The 15,504-nt window shown below is 50.7% G+C and overlaps 1 protein-coding gene across 2 annotated transcripts; it reads left to right on the top strand.

Moving 5' to 3' along the window:
• Positions 1–4,090: 4,090 nt before the first annotated feature.
• OSR2 (odd-skipped related transciption factor 2) lies at positions 4,091–11,740 on the top strand. Of its 2 annotated transcripts, none has more exons than NM_001034328.2 (4): positions 4,091–4,470; positions 8,452–9,226; positions 10,311–10,410; positions 11,243–11,740. In NM_001034328.2, exons 2-4 carry the CDS (start codon positions 8,571–8,573, stop codon positions 11,315–11,317), a joined length of 831 nt encoding a protein of 276 aa, NP_001029500.1. In that variant the 5' UTR covers positions 4,091–4,470; positions 8,452–8,570; the 3' UTR covers positions 11,318–11,740. The 2 variants fall into 2 exon arrangements, with proteins under 2 accessions (NP_001029500.1, XP_005215673.1); XM_005215616.5 differs by having other exon boundaries at positions 11,161–11,740.
• Positions 11,741–15,504: the final 3,764 nt, after the last annotated feature.

The raw sequence follows: 15,504 nt of genomic DNA, 5'->3' as shown, positions 1-15,504 counted from the left end.
GTCCCCCAAGGCCCGGGAAGGCTCCCGCGCTCTTGGTGAGCCTCGCTACGCGCATCGTTCAGCTCTCGCGCTTAGGGAGAGCACAGCCTGCCCACAGATCCATTTCCGTTAGGGCTTCAAAAGCTGGGTGAGATGAGACGTACGTCGCGGGGAGTGGGAGAGCCTTTCCAAATGCAATCCTGAGCAATCTCTCTTGCCTCTCCCCCTGGACCACGTCCGCGGCCTGGGAATCTGCCGGAATCTGAGCTGATCACCCGGCCGCAGCCAACTCCCCGAGCGACGGGAGGATATCTTTCCCCTGCCCTGGGGAAGTCAGAGTCTCCCTGGGCAGCGACAAGAGTCCGTCTAGGGACAACCGGCCAGGAGGGCAGTCTGTGCAAGGCCACCGGGCGGGGATGCTCAGAAAGGCCCCAGCGATGAGGGTAGAGCGGCTCCCTGGCTCTGACAACAGGCCAGGCCCTCTCCGCAGCGCCCGTGCCGCGCACACGACTCTACATCCCCCCACCCCACCCGGCAAAGGGCCCAGGACAAGGTGAAAGGAGCCCAGCGGCGGGCAGGACCGCCGACCGCCAGGCATTCACCCCCGGAGCCAGCCCGCCCGGGTGACCGCCCCGAGCGTCCGCGCCGCGTCGTGCTCGGCCCGCGCCTCCAGGGGGCGCTGCGGCTCTTCCCGCCGAGCTCCCGCCCGCGGCCGCGCTTTCCCAACCCTGGACCCTTTGTAGAGCCCAATAGCGAAAACTCCTTTTTACAAGAGCAAACTCTCACGTTTTCCCGCCGTCACAATCCTCAGTTCCTGCGTCCAGTGCCCGCGACCGTCCTCTAGCTTTCCTCACGACTCTGGGGCTGGAGGGCACGCGCCCAGAGAAGAGCCGGGCTCGATGGAGACTCCAGACTCCTGGCGAGAAGTGGCAAACAGTGAGGGAAGTTCAAATGCAAAAGGTGCCCCTCGCCCTCCCCAACACCACCACCCGGCCCTGGAGAGGCAAGGAAGGCGGGAGAGAGGGGAGGCGAGTCCCCAGTCCTCGAAGGTCATGGCACCTGGGATCCCTGGGAAAACACGGGGTGTCCATAATTTGTGACATCAAGGGCCAGAGTCTTTTTTTAGGATGTCCGCAGCGCGCGGGTCAGAGGGAGAGGCTCAGCGTCGACCTCAGGGAAGTGTGTCTGACACCTGTTCACGGGGTTTAACTGGCGGAGCCTCCTGGGTGGGCCGGCAGGGAGGGTAGGGAGAAGTTGGGGGGAAGGGGCCTACCGCTGACGAACCCCCTCCTCCTCCCACTTGGCCGCCGCCGTCCTCTCCCCCGCCTGCGCCCGGGGAGGTTCGGGTTTGGGCTACAAGTGCTCGCGCTCCCCTTGTCAGTCTCTTAGCCATTTCCCTGGAAGCCTCCTTGGTTGGTGTCGAAAGCCCAAGAGACGCGAGGACAGCAGACGATCAGTTGTCGGAAACTTCGGAGGGAACCGCAGCTCAGCTCGGGGAGGGCGCAGGCAGAGCTGGGACTCAGCCCCAGGGCGCGCACCCCCGGACCCCCAACCCCACCCGCCAACTCGCCGCGGGGCCCATCTTCCTTGCCAGGCGGGGCGCTAGGGGAGTCCCGCCGACGAGGCTCCTCCTGGGTGGGCCTCCACTGACCGTGCGCTCTCGACGCCGGCGGGGTCAGGGTGCTTTGCCCCGGGGCAGAGCGTGGAGCACCTCCAGGGCCCGGCCTTGGGTGGCCGCAGAGGTGGCCCGAGGGGACCCCCGCGAGCCGCCTCCAGTGGTTCTCCGCGTGGCGCGCACACCTGCGTGCGGCGATGGCCGGGCCTGCAGGCTGCCGACGCGCCGTCCCGCCACGAGGCTTCTCCCCAAGGTAGCCGAAGCTGCCCTACCTTTCCAACAGCCGCAGGGCTCTGGCCGGCTTGGCCCAGACGCCACTGTGGCACTTCGGAGCCTGGGGTGGGCGAGGTAAACACGGTTGTGGAAAAACCCGGGCTCAAGAGGTTTGCGGAAAAGAGGGAGCCGTTCTGGTTGGATATTCTGTTTACCTCCCGGCAAGAGCAGGCGGCGCGGCACACACACACACACACACACACACACACACAGTGGGAAGGTGTGAAGCCCACCCCTGGGGAGTTTACACACACACACACGCACGCACGCACGCACGCACACACACGGTGGGAAGGTGTGAAGCCCACCCCTGGGGAGTTTACACACACACACACACACACACACACACACACACACACACACACACACACAGGGAAGGTGTGAAGCCCACCCCTGGGGAGTGGCCTCCACTTGCAGAAAAGGAAATATGAAGCGTAGGAACACTCTTCAGGTCACCACCCTGGGAGTTGTGTCCTGGGGGTCTGAAAGAAGAGAAAGTTCCCTCCAGATCTTCCAAATTGAGAAAAGCTGGGGAAGGAATGAAGCGGTTAGAGAGAGGGGACCGCAGGCACCCCCGTGGCTGGGGCTCAGGACTGAGCGCTAAAATGAAAGCACCCCTATAGAATCCACTAGGGAAAACGTGTGTGTGTGTTTTTTTTTTTAAGTCCTAAACTCAGGCATTCCGTACTTCCACGCAGTTGGTTAAGTCTACATTGAAGCAGTTAAATGTTGAAAGATATTAAACACTCTTCATTCCAAGCTCACTTTTTAATCTTTGCAAATTTGAAATTGGAAAGAAAAAAAAAAAAGATCTACTATCTCTGAATTATGTTTTACCAAAGGAACGAAAATATGTACCCACCTCTGCATAAATAAAATAGAAGAGATTATATCCAAATAAAATAATAACCCGTAGCTTCTGCGTGGCTCCCCAACCACTGTTTGACCTTTTGACAGTTTTTAGTCTTCTGCTTATACGTGTCCACTTCCCCGCACAATTGAGATTATTTGGGGCGGCACATTCAAAACCATATTTTGGCGGAACACCTTTGAATTGTACTGCCTCTTGGCTTGAAGATCTGTGCCCCTCAAAGCGCCGACTTGCAGGGGGCTGATGTAAATCGCCTCTGGCGAACTCGTCTGGGACGAAGGGCGTTTTGCTCAGTGTTGCTCGGCAGATCTCATCTGGAAAGAGGCTGTTTAAAATGAGAGTATGTCATCCCCTTTCTGTCACTCGGTCACCCTACTTCCAGAGTAGCTGAAGTGCGTTCTGCAATTACACTCACACAAGACCAAATCTTTAGAAGAACCTGAAAAAATGTATCACTACACTTCAAATTCGATTAAGTTTCCTGGCGACTGAACAATGAACTCTTTTTTTTTTTTTTTTTGCTGGGAATGAAGATGTACACGTTTGAGACGCTGGAATAGTATTTTCCTAAATATTTTAAATGATTGCTCTTCACCCATTCCAGATGGATTCTTTATTGTTTGCCAATGGGTTGCAGATGCCCACCCCTTTAACCAAGTTGGTTAACTGCTTATGAAATGTACACTGACTGATTAAAGCTTAAATTTTGGGAGAAATTTCTCCTGGGATATTCCACATATGTCTTTAAGGTAATTACGAAATTAGTCAATTGTCACCTCTATAAACAAACTTCGTTTTGAAAACAGCAGGGGAAAACAGACTACCCATACAGTCATAATTGACCATAAGTATGTGCAAAACTGTATTTAAAATTGGGGGAAGGGTGATATATGCTGGAGAATACAATCTAAAAGTGACTGGTTTTACCTATGAAGAAGGTAGTTACGTTAAACGTGTTAAGATGTGGAAATTAACGCTGCGAGCGCGCCAAGTAAAGCTACAAAAACGCCCTTTGGGTTTCTCGGCGGGGGTCTTCGGAAGGCAGAAAGCCAATTGTGCAGCTTCTAACGTTATAAGGAAAAGTGGCACCGAGAAGGAAGGGGCCGGGCGTTGTGTTTGTGTGAGTTTTGAACCGCGTCGCCTCGGCTCTGCCTGTGTAACAGGGGAACCTCGAGCAAACCTGTGCCTTTAAGACTCAGTTGCTATCCAAACACAAGTAAACAAAGTGGACCATTAGCGGGCGCCGGGCGCGGAGGCGGAGCCTGGGCGCAGGGGGCCCCGCGAGGCGGCGGGACGCCCGCCCGAAGGGGAGGCGGGGCCGCTACTAAAGCTGGAGTCTGCCGGCCGCGGGCAGCCTGGGGAGGGACGCGGGCGGGGACAGAGCTCGGCGCGCTCGCTGCTGCTGGAGGGTGATGGCCCTGCGAGGCTGCAGGCTCCGACCTTACCCGGAGTCGGCGGCGAGAGGTTCGCGGGGGCGCGAGGTTCCAGGCGAGCGCTGAGGGCGGGCTTCTACCATCCCCGGGTCCTTGCACATTCTAAGTCCACAGACGAAGACGAGGATCCGCTCTCGGTTTGGCTGCCCGTCGTCCTCCAGATCATGTCCGCTGCTCCCGGGACTCCGCGCAGAAAAAGCAGTTTGGCCGGCGTGGAACCAATGACCTTTCCAAGCTGTGCGCCTCCCTGCCTGGACCAGGTCTGAGTGGCGCTGCCCAGGCGGACCTTTCTGCTGGAGGTAAGTGTCCACTATGGGAAGGGGGCTGCAGCCGCCCTAAGGAAAGCAGGCTGCAGCCGGGGCGCTCCGAGTCTCGGTCCGGCGTGCCACAAGTTCCGAACTCGGGTAAAAGAAATCACATGGATGCATTCCTGGGGCATTGTATTTTTCACTTTATGGGATCCCAGGCTCGCCACTCCCAGATAACACGCAACAACACGCGCTTTCGCATACTGTTTTTAGTTTTGTTTTGCAACACTGAATCGAAGCCCTCCGCAAAGCTTCTTCTAAAAGCTGATCTACATACTTTGAGATAAAACCCCACAACACCCCCCCTCACCTCTTTTTTTCCCCCCTTACCCTGCCATAGTATTCCAGAGCAGGGGGCAGCTGTCCCGCGGCAGCCGCGGCAGCGCGGACGGGCCGAGACACACGGTGCCTGCCGAGCCAGCGCGTTTCAGAAGAAAAGTAATAGTTCAGTCCTAGATAATTCTCCAACCTTGTGCCGGCCTTTTGATTTTCTTCCCACCCTCCAGTCCTGGCGGAGGCGGGCAGAAGGCAAATCCCCCTGGGGTTTAAACGCTGGGATTCTCGAGAAATAGCAACGGAGAAAGGTGTTGCATCTGTAGAATGAGGAGGGAGAAAAAGGTGTTTGTGGAGGGTGCGCTGGCTCTGTCTGCCTACCTGTTAGCAGGGGAACAAAAGAGGGCTGGAGTTTCCCGGAGCCAAACGGTGCAGACAGCTACTTTCTCTGCTAAACAAACTGCAGTCCCGAGCAGAACAAGAAAATTACTCATGCAGGGGGAGCGAGGGAGCAGAGAGAAACAGAACCCAGATTATGCGGAAGGCATCTTAATTTAATTAACTCCTTGGGAAGGCAGAGACGCAGCGAAGGGGCAGGAACTTCGCGGTGGTTTCTCTCTGTTCACCTGACCCAGTCTGGCCATTTTTATTTTCTTTCTTTTTTTTTTTTTTTTTAATGATCTCTTAAATCTACTTGAAGTATAGCTCTCTGATTAACGTAAAATTCTATTGTGGCTTGGGCTGAAATTCAGCGAGCCTGTGGAGCCATCAGTCATTTCTCTCAGACACCAACCCACAGGTTTTAGCAGATGACCCCTGACTGTATATTATTTTTAGATAATTCAGTGTAATAACACATTACCAAAGAGCGAGACTCCTTATCGAATGACCATTTTTTCCCCTCCAGTGTTTTGAAGGCTTCATTGTACTGAAATTAGTATGTGCACCTCTCACTTGTTGACAGCCAGTGAGCTAAATTTTACAAAACTTCTGTACATGTCTGGAAATTTCTTGTGAAGAAGACCGATGAAAGAAAACAAGCCTCAATTCCACTGTAATATTTATGTCTTTTCGTTGGTTTAAGTTTCTTTCCTTGCAAAATTAAAAGTAACCAATGTTCCGGAACGGGGTGGTGAAGAAGTGACAGCAGATGATGGCTGTTATTGCTTGAAACTGAGTGTGAGAACTACATGCTCAGCTCTAGACAAAAACGAAAGTACTTTAGATCTCTGCATTGACTTAAAGTATCTTTTGACATATATTTCCAACTACTCAGCAGGAGAGTGAAAACCTGAACTCCCTAATTATGCGAAAAATGTTTAATGAATATTTAGGGTGGTTCTGTTTATGAAGGCCTTGCTTTTTGTCTTCTATGAAGAAACTATTTGTCCTGCAAATCAAAACGAACACATACTATGAAACAGCGCTTTTGTGCCACCATGAAGTTGAATTATAACAGAGGCAATAATTTGGGTTATAAACCATTCAGTGAAAAGGGAAGGAAGATGGCTCTCAAGTTTCTGCTGGCAGAATTAACATGTAACCTTTACGGCAGAGTTCACTTTATGCATTTGGAATCAAACTCATAAGTCATGCTATTCCTTCAGTCGACAACACACCCCACACACATGCACATACTTACCAGGAGAATGTGGTGGGAATTGCACTTTGCCTCCTGTATTTATTTCTAAGAAATCCAGTCTGGGAATACACCCAAATAATAATTTGGGTTTCCTCTCTATGTGGGGAGGCCACTTTTTAATACTAGGGGAAAAATAATATTTTGAATCTCTAGAAAATCCTCCTTATGCAAAAGGAAGGAAATAAAGGTGTAACTTATTATTTTTAATGCAAGAGGAAAACAATCAGATTACCAGAGATGTTAGTAGAATCCTTTTTTCCCCCCTACCTCTCTAGGAGAGGGCTTGAGGGTTGCCACTGAAGAAAAATGAATTGTGATTTGTGGTGGGAAAGTTTATTACTAATGGAGGTTTACAGTTTCGGTTGAACGGTCTGACTGAGACCCCCTGACTGTTACACACCTCTCATTAACTCCCGACCTCAACTCCCAGACCGCATACCACCAGGCAGAAGCGGTTCGTTAATAAATCGCTGTCTCCCAGTCGTTTCAAACGGAGGAGGGAGGGAAGGTGTGGGCCCTCGTGGAGGCCGTCAGATTCTGCCTGGCCGGAGCGCTGTGTCATTAGCGCAGCCCCCTAAGCCTGCCCTCAGAAAGAGCCACAGGCAACTCTTCTCCAACACTAGAGAGGGACATTTAGGCGCAGAAAGGGCTAGTGCGCAATGAAGTCTGAACAGAGTCTCCCATCTTCCTGCTGGGTTCAAAAGCCGGGCGTAAAGCTTGATGGCTCAGACAGGCCTGCCTGCACCTCTCCAGGGAAAGCGCTTAGCTTGTGACGCCCGCACCTGGGGAGCCGCCTTCAGAGGCTGGTGCCGGGCCGCCGAGCTGGCACCCCTGGCTGCTAAAAAGAGGGCTGGCGGTGGGAGAAAGTGGGCCTGCCCTGAAAGCAGGTGAGGCGCCGCGGGAAACGGGGTCTGAAACCAGACCTCCGCTTTGCCATTGGGGGCGCAGGGAGAGGCAAGCGCGTGCTCCCTGTTTAGGCCCAAGGCGGACGACCCGGGCGGGCTTCCCAGGGGCAGAAGCAGCGTCGCCCTCTACTGCAGGCCGATAAACAAGCTTCCTTCGGGCTGGCAGAGCGGCTCGCCTGCTGCTCCTTGCCTTTTCCTCCCCAGGGAACCCGGTCTTCTCTTTTCCTGGGGCCTCCCGGGTGTAGGAGCCGCTCCGGGGGCCAGATCGAGAGGCGCTCGTGTACTCCCGAGAGCTGGGCGCTGGGTCTGGGAGAACGGGCTCTGGCCTCAGCCACCCCCCCTACCCTCCCTGTCTGAGCCCGAACCATCTGGAAGGGATCTTGGTGGGGGGTGGGAGGGGACGGCCCCTGGGAAGGAGGAGGGGGCGATTCCAGGCCTCACTGGCCCCGAGGTGTCACTTTTCTTTCCTGTGGCCCGTCACCGCTGATAAATGGGACCAAGGCAGAGGAAGGAAAAAGAAAACCTCTGAGGTCAGCCCCGGGCAAGGCGGCCCCTCCGAGGGCCAGGCAGCCCAGGAGCGCAAAGCGTCCCCGGGCTGCGCACCCACACCTCCGGCGCGGTCCGGGGCAAGCGCAGGAACGGCGGCCCGGCCGCGGTCTCGGGCACGGCGGTAGGAGCCGTTCCGGCCGAGCGGGGCCCTCAAGCCCGGGTCCGACCCACGACGCACCGTCTCCTGGGACCTCGGAGGCTCGGTGCGACTGAGGCTCGGCCGGGCCAGGGATGACCAAGCTTCGCCGCACCGGGTAGTGGGTGGGTGGGCCGGGCTGGGTGCCGCCTGGAGTCCCCCCGCTCATCTTTCTTCCTACCCGGCCCGGGTCTCCGGCTCCTGGAATCCGCGCGTGCCCGGAATCCGATCTTCCCACGGGCCACTCGCTCTCGCCGGCGACCACGCCTGACACCCTGGCCCTCGGGATTGAGCTTGAGCCTGGTGTCAACTCGCCCGGCAGGCGCGCCAAGGTCCCCTCCTTCTAGGGGGGCCTTGGGGTGGGTGGGGAGGGGGTCTTAGAAGGAAGGTGTGGAAGCCCACGCGGCGCCAAGGGACAGACCAAGCGGTCTTGGATAATAGTCACGACTTTCCCCTCTGTCCCCCAGCCATCTTTAGGACTCTCTTCGCGTGCCGTTGTCTGGGTTTTCGCCGGAGCCCCACGCCCATCCTCCTCTGAGTCCTGGAAAAAAGGGGTGGCTACCCCCGCCCTGCAACATCCCGGAAAATGGGGAGCAAGGCCCTGCCGGCGCCCATTCCGCTCCACCCATCGCTGCAGCTCACCAATTACTCCTTCCTGCAGGCCGTGAACACCTTCCCTGCCGCGGTGGACCACCTGCAGGGCCTGTACGGTCTCAGCGCCGTGCAGACCATGCACATGAACCACTGGACTCTGGGGTACCCCAACGTGCACGAAATCACCCGCTCCACCATCACCGAGATGGCGGCGGCGCAGGGCCTTGTGGATGCCCGCTTCTCCTTTCCGGCTCTGCCCTTTACCACCCACCTCTTCCACCCCAAGCAGGGAGCCATTGCCCACGTCCTCCCGGCCCTGCACAAGGACCGGCCCCGTTTTGACTTTGCCAACTTGGCCGTGGCCGCCACGCAAGAGGATCCCCCTAAAATAGCAGACCTGAGCAAGCTGAGCCCGGGCTTGGGGAGCCCCATCTCCGGCCTCAATAAATTGACTCCGGACAGAAAGCCCTCCCGAGGGAGGTTGCCCTCCAAAACGAAAAAAGAGTTTATCTGCAAGTTTTGCGGCAGACACTTTACCAAATCCTACAACCTGCTCATCCACGAGAGGACCCACACCGACGAGAGGCCGTACACTTGTGACATCTGCCACAAGGCTTTCCGGAGGCAAGATCACTTGCGGGATCACAGGTAAGGTGGGGAAGGAGGGTGGCCTGGGGAGGGGAAGACAATTTATCCAGAATATCGAGTTTTGATAGACATTCCAAGTGTCACTAAAATCCTCTTGGAACTAGACTATATTCCCCACCAAAGCCCTTCCCATCCAGCTGTAACCAACCCCCAACCTTTACCTTTTTCCTCAGCAGGGACCCCTGCTGCAGTGTCTTGTTTGGGATGAGGGAGGGTTGTCCCATCCTTTGGTAATTAAAATCTGCTGGGTTGCTCTTGGTTCCGGGAGCGGTTTTCCAGTTTCCACCAGGTAGACCTTAGGAGGTGGGGCAGGTAGAGCCCAGGAGCCTGGAAGACCTTCTCTGGTGCTCCATGTACCACCTGCCCTAGGACAGTTTCTGTTAATCTATGGTGGCCACCTCAGCTTGGTTTCCTCCCTTCCCTGACTGGTCCCTAGGTGCACCCCAGAGCCTGCCTTAGCAACCTTTCTTTTAAACTTATTTGCGGGGTTCTTGAGATTACAGAATTTAGGGACAGCTCCCCACATCCCCTCCACACTCTCAGCTCCACATTAATCAAAGGCAATTGAAGAAATACCATAATGTCAGTGTTTTCCTCGGGGAGGGGGCGTGGGGGAGGGACTTCCCAGGAGTGGGGATGACAGTATCTGTTCCCTGGACTCTACTTGCTGCTGTTACCCCAAAGTAGGACTTCTGTAGGGATCCTCCGCGGCTTCCAAGGGGTTCGCTAAAATTGGTCCCCCTAAACTCAGCCTTGCCTTACATCCTGATTTGACCACTTTAAATCTCAGAGAGAGCCGCAGAGGCCAGAAAGAGCTCATTCGGCAGGGCTTCAAGCTCCAGGATACACCAGAGAGGGCGATCAAGTGTAGATAAAGCCGGCGTCCGGTGAATGTTCTGAAGAGTCTGTTAGTTGAGGTTAACTATAAACAGAATTATACAGGGGAGAAAAAATGTAAAAACAAAAATAATGGAAATCCTTTTTCTCCCCCCGCCCCCCATGATTTCATTTAAAGCAATTGTCAAAAGAAACTCCTCACCGTGGTGGTAAAGCCATTTCAATGAGACCTTATGTTGATTTTCAGGTATATCCATTCCAAAGAGAAGCCCTTCAAATGTCAGGAGTGCGGGAAAGGATTTTGTCAGTCTAGAACTCTAGCTGTTCACAAAACTTTACATATGCAGGTAAGTTTGTTTTCTTGTTTTAAAGCAGTGACTGGTTCTGTTTTATCATTTTTGCTCTACAAAAGGTGTTCAATGGCAGGCTCTTTCTCATAAAAGGCTCTATTTAGATCAGTTTTCTAGGTGGAGAAAGCAACACTCAATTTTTTTATACATGAAATTAATTTTATTTAACAAAAAACATGTATGTGTTTTTCTTAAAGAAGAGGCCACTCTCATTGTTCTAAATACTAATTTTAGAATTTTATTTCTTTTTTCACCTGATGTGCCCTGCATTTAAAGCTTTCGTGTTTGGGAGGAAATAAAGGTAATTTCGATAATGGAGGCATGGTGAAATCCCATACGCTCTCTCTCCCAGGAGCCTCATAATTTGTAGTTTTCAGAACATTGAGGAATAGTTTAATTTTGCACCAAAGAGGGGCATTATTACCCGGGAGAATGTCGTTCCTTAAGAGAGGATTAGAGTTTTTCCTTCCCCCCTTTCCTGCCTATGACATGGAGATGAAATGTAAATCACAAAGCCCACAGCAGTGGCCACCGGTGGTTATCAGTGTGATCAGGCCCCTGTGTGTGCCCCTGCCTGTGTTTTCGTGATTGGAGGATTAGGAGCACAGCTTTGTTGCTGCCAGTCCCCTCTTTGTTGTGGGGCGCGTGTTCTGTTAACGCTTGTGATGCCGATAAGACAGAGACTGTTGAGGAGGGTGCCGTGTTGGTGTGAAGGATTAATCCTTTGCTTGCTTCACATCTGAACAGGAATCTCCACACAAATGTCCCACATGTGGAAGAACCTTTAATCAGAGAAGTAATCTGAAAACTCACCTTCTCACCCATACAGACATCAAGCCCTACAGCTGCGAGCAGTGCGGCAAAGTGTTCAGGCGAAACTGTGATCTGCGGCGGCACAGCCTGACTCACACCCCGCGGCAGGACTTCTAGAGAAGCCCCGGATCTGTCCGGGCCGCCGCTGCCCCCCTCCCCAGACACCTCTCCAGCCTCCCACCCGAGGGGGCCCGTCCCCAACCCTTCACTGACCCCAGCTCTTCCCTGGCTGCAGCCACACCTGCAGCTTCAGGGGGTTAACTCTCCTTCCCAGGACTGAGAACTGTAGAAAGCCACACAAGTACATCCTTTCACAAAGCGCATATGCTAGTTTCTTGTAGATATTCACAGCTCATTTTAGAGCTCTGTACATAATGTCGAGGGTCTCTGTTTCGTTGTTTTGTTTTGTCTGTTTTTGTACCTTGTTGGATGCACCTAGGTATGGGAAATGGAAGCCAAATTTATCTTTAAAGACTGTATTTTCAAAATAAAAATGTTTTCTTGTTTGTTTCAACACTCCTGCAAAAGTGTCTTGCTATTTGACTTCTGTTTTTCCTCTGGATTCTGGAGGCGTGGTGTGTCTCTGAAATATTCCGTATTGAAGGGCATTCTTTATCCCGAGGTTTTTTTTTAAATAAGACTTCTCACAATCCTCTTACGGAAACTTCATCTCTTCCCTTTTAGTGCTTCCCTTTTAGGCATTTTGGAACTGGTCAACTGCGCTGTCATTCTGGCTTTTGAAGATATTAAAATTGATACCTCTGAGGTTTTTCTCCTTTTTTGTTTATTCTGATTCCTTGTGTATTATTCCTTTAGTAAAAGTATAATTATCACTGTTAGTAACCAGCAACTCCAATAACTGAACCCACTTGAAAGCACAAGGTGGGAAGAAGCATAAGGAAAAAGAAGGGAGTTTCTCACCACTTCACTTTTAGAAGTCCTTGACCTATTGTAATGGTTTATGATGGGCAACTTCTCTTACCATTAGACTTTGAACACTATGATTTGGCTCTTAGACAGACTTTACCCCGCCTTTGGGGGAGAAGTCTCAGATCCTCCTACAGAAGAATACAGGCAGGTACAAGCTTCAGAAGATGGGGAACAAGACGAGAAAAGAGAAACTACTTAGCTATATTTGCACAGAATTATTTTTTCCCCAAGAGTGGAGACCTTTTCTTCTAGAAGGTTCAGATTTATCTGCAAAGCAAACTGACTGAGGTCACTAGCAAGGTTTCCATCACTAGTTGGCCTTTTGTTCCTGGGAATATGCCAGAAGTACAGGTTATTCTGTGTATAGAGCTCAGGCCAAATATGTGATCACCTTCTGAGGCACTTCAGTTCTTTCCCAAATGGTTCCTGGGGAATATGACACTAGTATGTGACACTAAGAATATGACAACATCTTAGGACCTGAGTGGAAGGATTTGGATACAAACGGTAGTACTACTGCAGAGACCAAAAGGGACAGAATTGCACCTAAAGAGGGACTATCAGAGGAACCTGGGCCCAGTGGCCCTATCCTCACAAACTTGAATACTGAGCAACAGGGTGAATTAAGTATCCTCAGATTTTTTTTTTTTTTCCATTTGTGTATTTGTGTGGGCATGGCATGTTTCATCTTCAGGGAGATACCAGGCAAAATGCCCTAAGTTTCTACCTTAGAATCCTAAGGGGTAGGGATTTGAGGACCAGACTCAAAATTTCTCACCTATGCCTTGTTCAAAACAACTTACAAGGAAGTCTCAAAAAGTGTTCCTGACCCACGGTTCACTTTGCACGGGTGCCGGTCAGAAGTCCCTTCTTCTTCTTACGGGAGATGAGTTCTCTCCCACAAAATGTCCACTCGCTAAGCCTGTGTGTCTAATGCTCACACAAATGCGTTTCTCAACAAGGGATGGGCCCAAAGGGCGTTGCGGAGGAGAGGGGGCGGGGATGGAGTGAGGGGGTGCATGTGTGTGTGGTATTCGGAGGAATGAAACTGTTTGTCTTCTTTTGTTTGTACAGAATTAACTCGGTGACCTCCCTACCCCTACTCCCTCAAGATCCTGCCCACCTTGGCACAGAAGATTTGAATACTTCAGGGCAGGGTTACACATTGACTGTCCCTGGAGCTCCCCTAATCCAGCAGGCTTTTTCCATGTAGTCAGTCTTGCTGCCCCACCCACCCCAACTGACTCCCAGCAGCACGGTTCCACAGCACAGGGTTCAGTCGAATTATCAGAGGTTGACCCTTGCTCGTTTCCAAGCTCAGGCATATCCTTGAAGTCCCTGTCACAGGGAAATACAGACAGGTGCAACCAGAATACTCTTCCTCTCCATTTATTTTTATTGAAAAAAAAAGGGGGGGGGGAGGTGGGAATCAATAGTGAATGAGGAAAAATAGAGAAGGTGGAGAAAGCAATTTCCCTTTCCATATACACACTATCAAAATTCAGGTAAATTCATTTAAAATGTATTTATGCAGTCACTTCCTTAACAAAAGTTTATTATGTGCTTTTCATGTGCCAAGCCCTATGCTATTAATAGTTTCCAATGACTTTTTTGATCAGTTTCTGTCCTTCTATATCTAGCAGCTCGTTTTTGGAATCCTTTTTTTTTTTTTTAAGATTTATTTATTTATTTATGTCTGTGCTGGGTCTTTACTGCTGTGATCTTTTCCATAGTTGGGGAGAGTAGGGGATGCGCTTCCACTGTGGTGCTCAGGCCACTCACTGCAGTGGCTTCTCTTGTTGCAGAGCACAAGCTCTCGGAAGGAGGGGCTTCAGTGGTTGTGGTGTGTGGGCCCTAGAGCTTCAATTGTCATGGTATACAGGCTTAGTTGTTCCATGGCATGTGGGATCTTCCCAGATCAGGGATTGAACCTGTGTCCCCTGAATTGGCAGGTGGATTCTCAACCACTGGACCACCAGAGAAGTCCTCATTTTTGGAATCTAGACTACTTAAATAATTTTTAAAAATCTATAAATAGGGCTTAAATTAATGGTTCTCCTCAATCTGGACTCTTACATCCAGCATCCATCTAGATTCAGAAGGGAACAGCCTCAGTGTAGACTCTTTTCACATTCTGGATGATGACAGGTGAACTTTTGAACAGTGGGTTCCTCCCTGCATTTGGAGTTTTGTTTTCTTCTTCTTTGCACGTCACCATAAGCAGGAAATGATTCTTGGATGAGACAAACTTATGAGACCTCATAGGGGAAATGATACCGTGTAGCTTATGAAATTGATTTGCTGGGTATTTTTTTGGTTTGGAAAAGAGTCATTATTTGAGTTTTAGATTAGCCTGCGTTCCTTACACCCTCTACCATAGTCAACTTATGAATCAATACTCCTGGCCTCTGGCCAGGAGTGGGAAATGTCATGAGTCATAACCGCAGTGCTGAAGAACTTTACGAACAACAGTGAAGTATTTAGTTGTGACTTTAGTCTCATTTTGTAATCTGTGTGTGGGATTTTAAATATAAGTTCTATAAATGAATTCCATTGTAATCAGTTGTTGTATTCTGAATGTGTTATTGTTGCTAATATTGAAATATAAGTCATTGTATTTATTACTAGTGCTTGATAAATGCAATGATTAAAATTGTTATTTTGCACAGGCATATCCTTTCTTACATGAGGAACCTTTCCAAAATTTGACTCTAAGACAACTAAATATTTAAGAAGTAAACAAATTTAAATTCTCAAGTTATAAATGGGCCCAACCACTACTGGTGATGAAACCAGAGGCAGTTACTGGAGGTTTCTTCTACTGTTCATTTGTCAGATATTAGCATTGACATCTAAACTTCTTCACTTAAATCATTTCTGTTGGGGACTCTTGCCCCAGTTTTGATTCTGGAGGTACAGCCAACCCCTGCAAGGCCCAGCCAACCCCTGGAAGGCCCTTGGGAAACATTAGGTTTTGAATATTGTCAGTGGGAGAGACTAGATGCGTTTAGATTAAACAGTGTAGAACCTACAGTAAATTTTAACATGAGAAGGGAATTACCACAGCATAACAGGTTGCCTTTCTTATGACCAAGTAATTTTATTAAAATAAAGAGAAAAAGTTCATACAGCCTTGTAACACTACAAACAGGAATAGCTTTTCTATTTCAGAGGAGTATTTCTGTTCACCTTAATAGCATGTTATGTTGAGATTGTATTCCCAATTTTTCCTTCTGAAATGTAACTTGCCACTGATAACCACCGCTGCTGACAGCAATGAGCAATAAAGGGAGTGGAGATTCAGAATGATTCAGCTTTGATGACCTGAGATATTTCAAGTTCATTCCT

The sequence above is a fragment of the Bos taurus genome, chromosome 14 (assembly GCF_002263795.3).
Source record: "Bos taurus isolate L1 Dominette 01449 registration number 42190680 breed Hereford chromosome 14, ARS-UCD2.0, whole genome shotgun sequence".
Lineage (NCBI taxonomy): Eukaryota > Metazoa > Chordata > Mammalia > Artiodactyla > Bovidae > Bos > Bos taurus.
The sequence above is the reverse complement of the archived record's forward strand: the minus strand, read 5'-3'. Positions and strand labels throughout refer to the sequence as shown.

Bases quoted from the DNA above. Each gene is read 5' to 3' on its own strand.
- OSR2 (XM_005215616.5), top strand. From the start codon at position 8,571: ATGGGGAGCAAGGCCCTGCCGGCGCCCATTCCGCTCCACCCATCGCTG. The intron at 9,227-10,310 runs GTAAGGTGGGGA...GTTGATTTTCAG, and splicing joins GATCACTTGCGGGATCACAG to GTATATCCATTCCAAAGAGA. The intron at 10,411-11,160 runs GTAAGTTTGTTT...ACATCTGAACAG, and splicing joins ACAAAACTTTACATATGCAG to GAATCTCCACACAAATGTCC.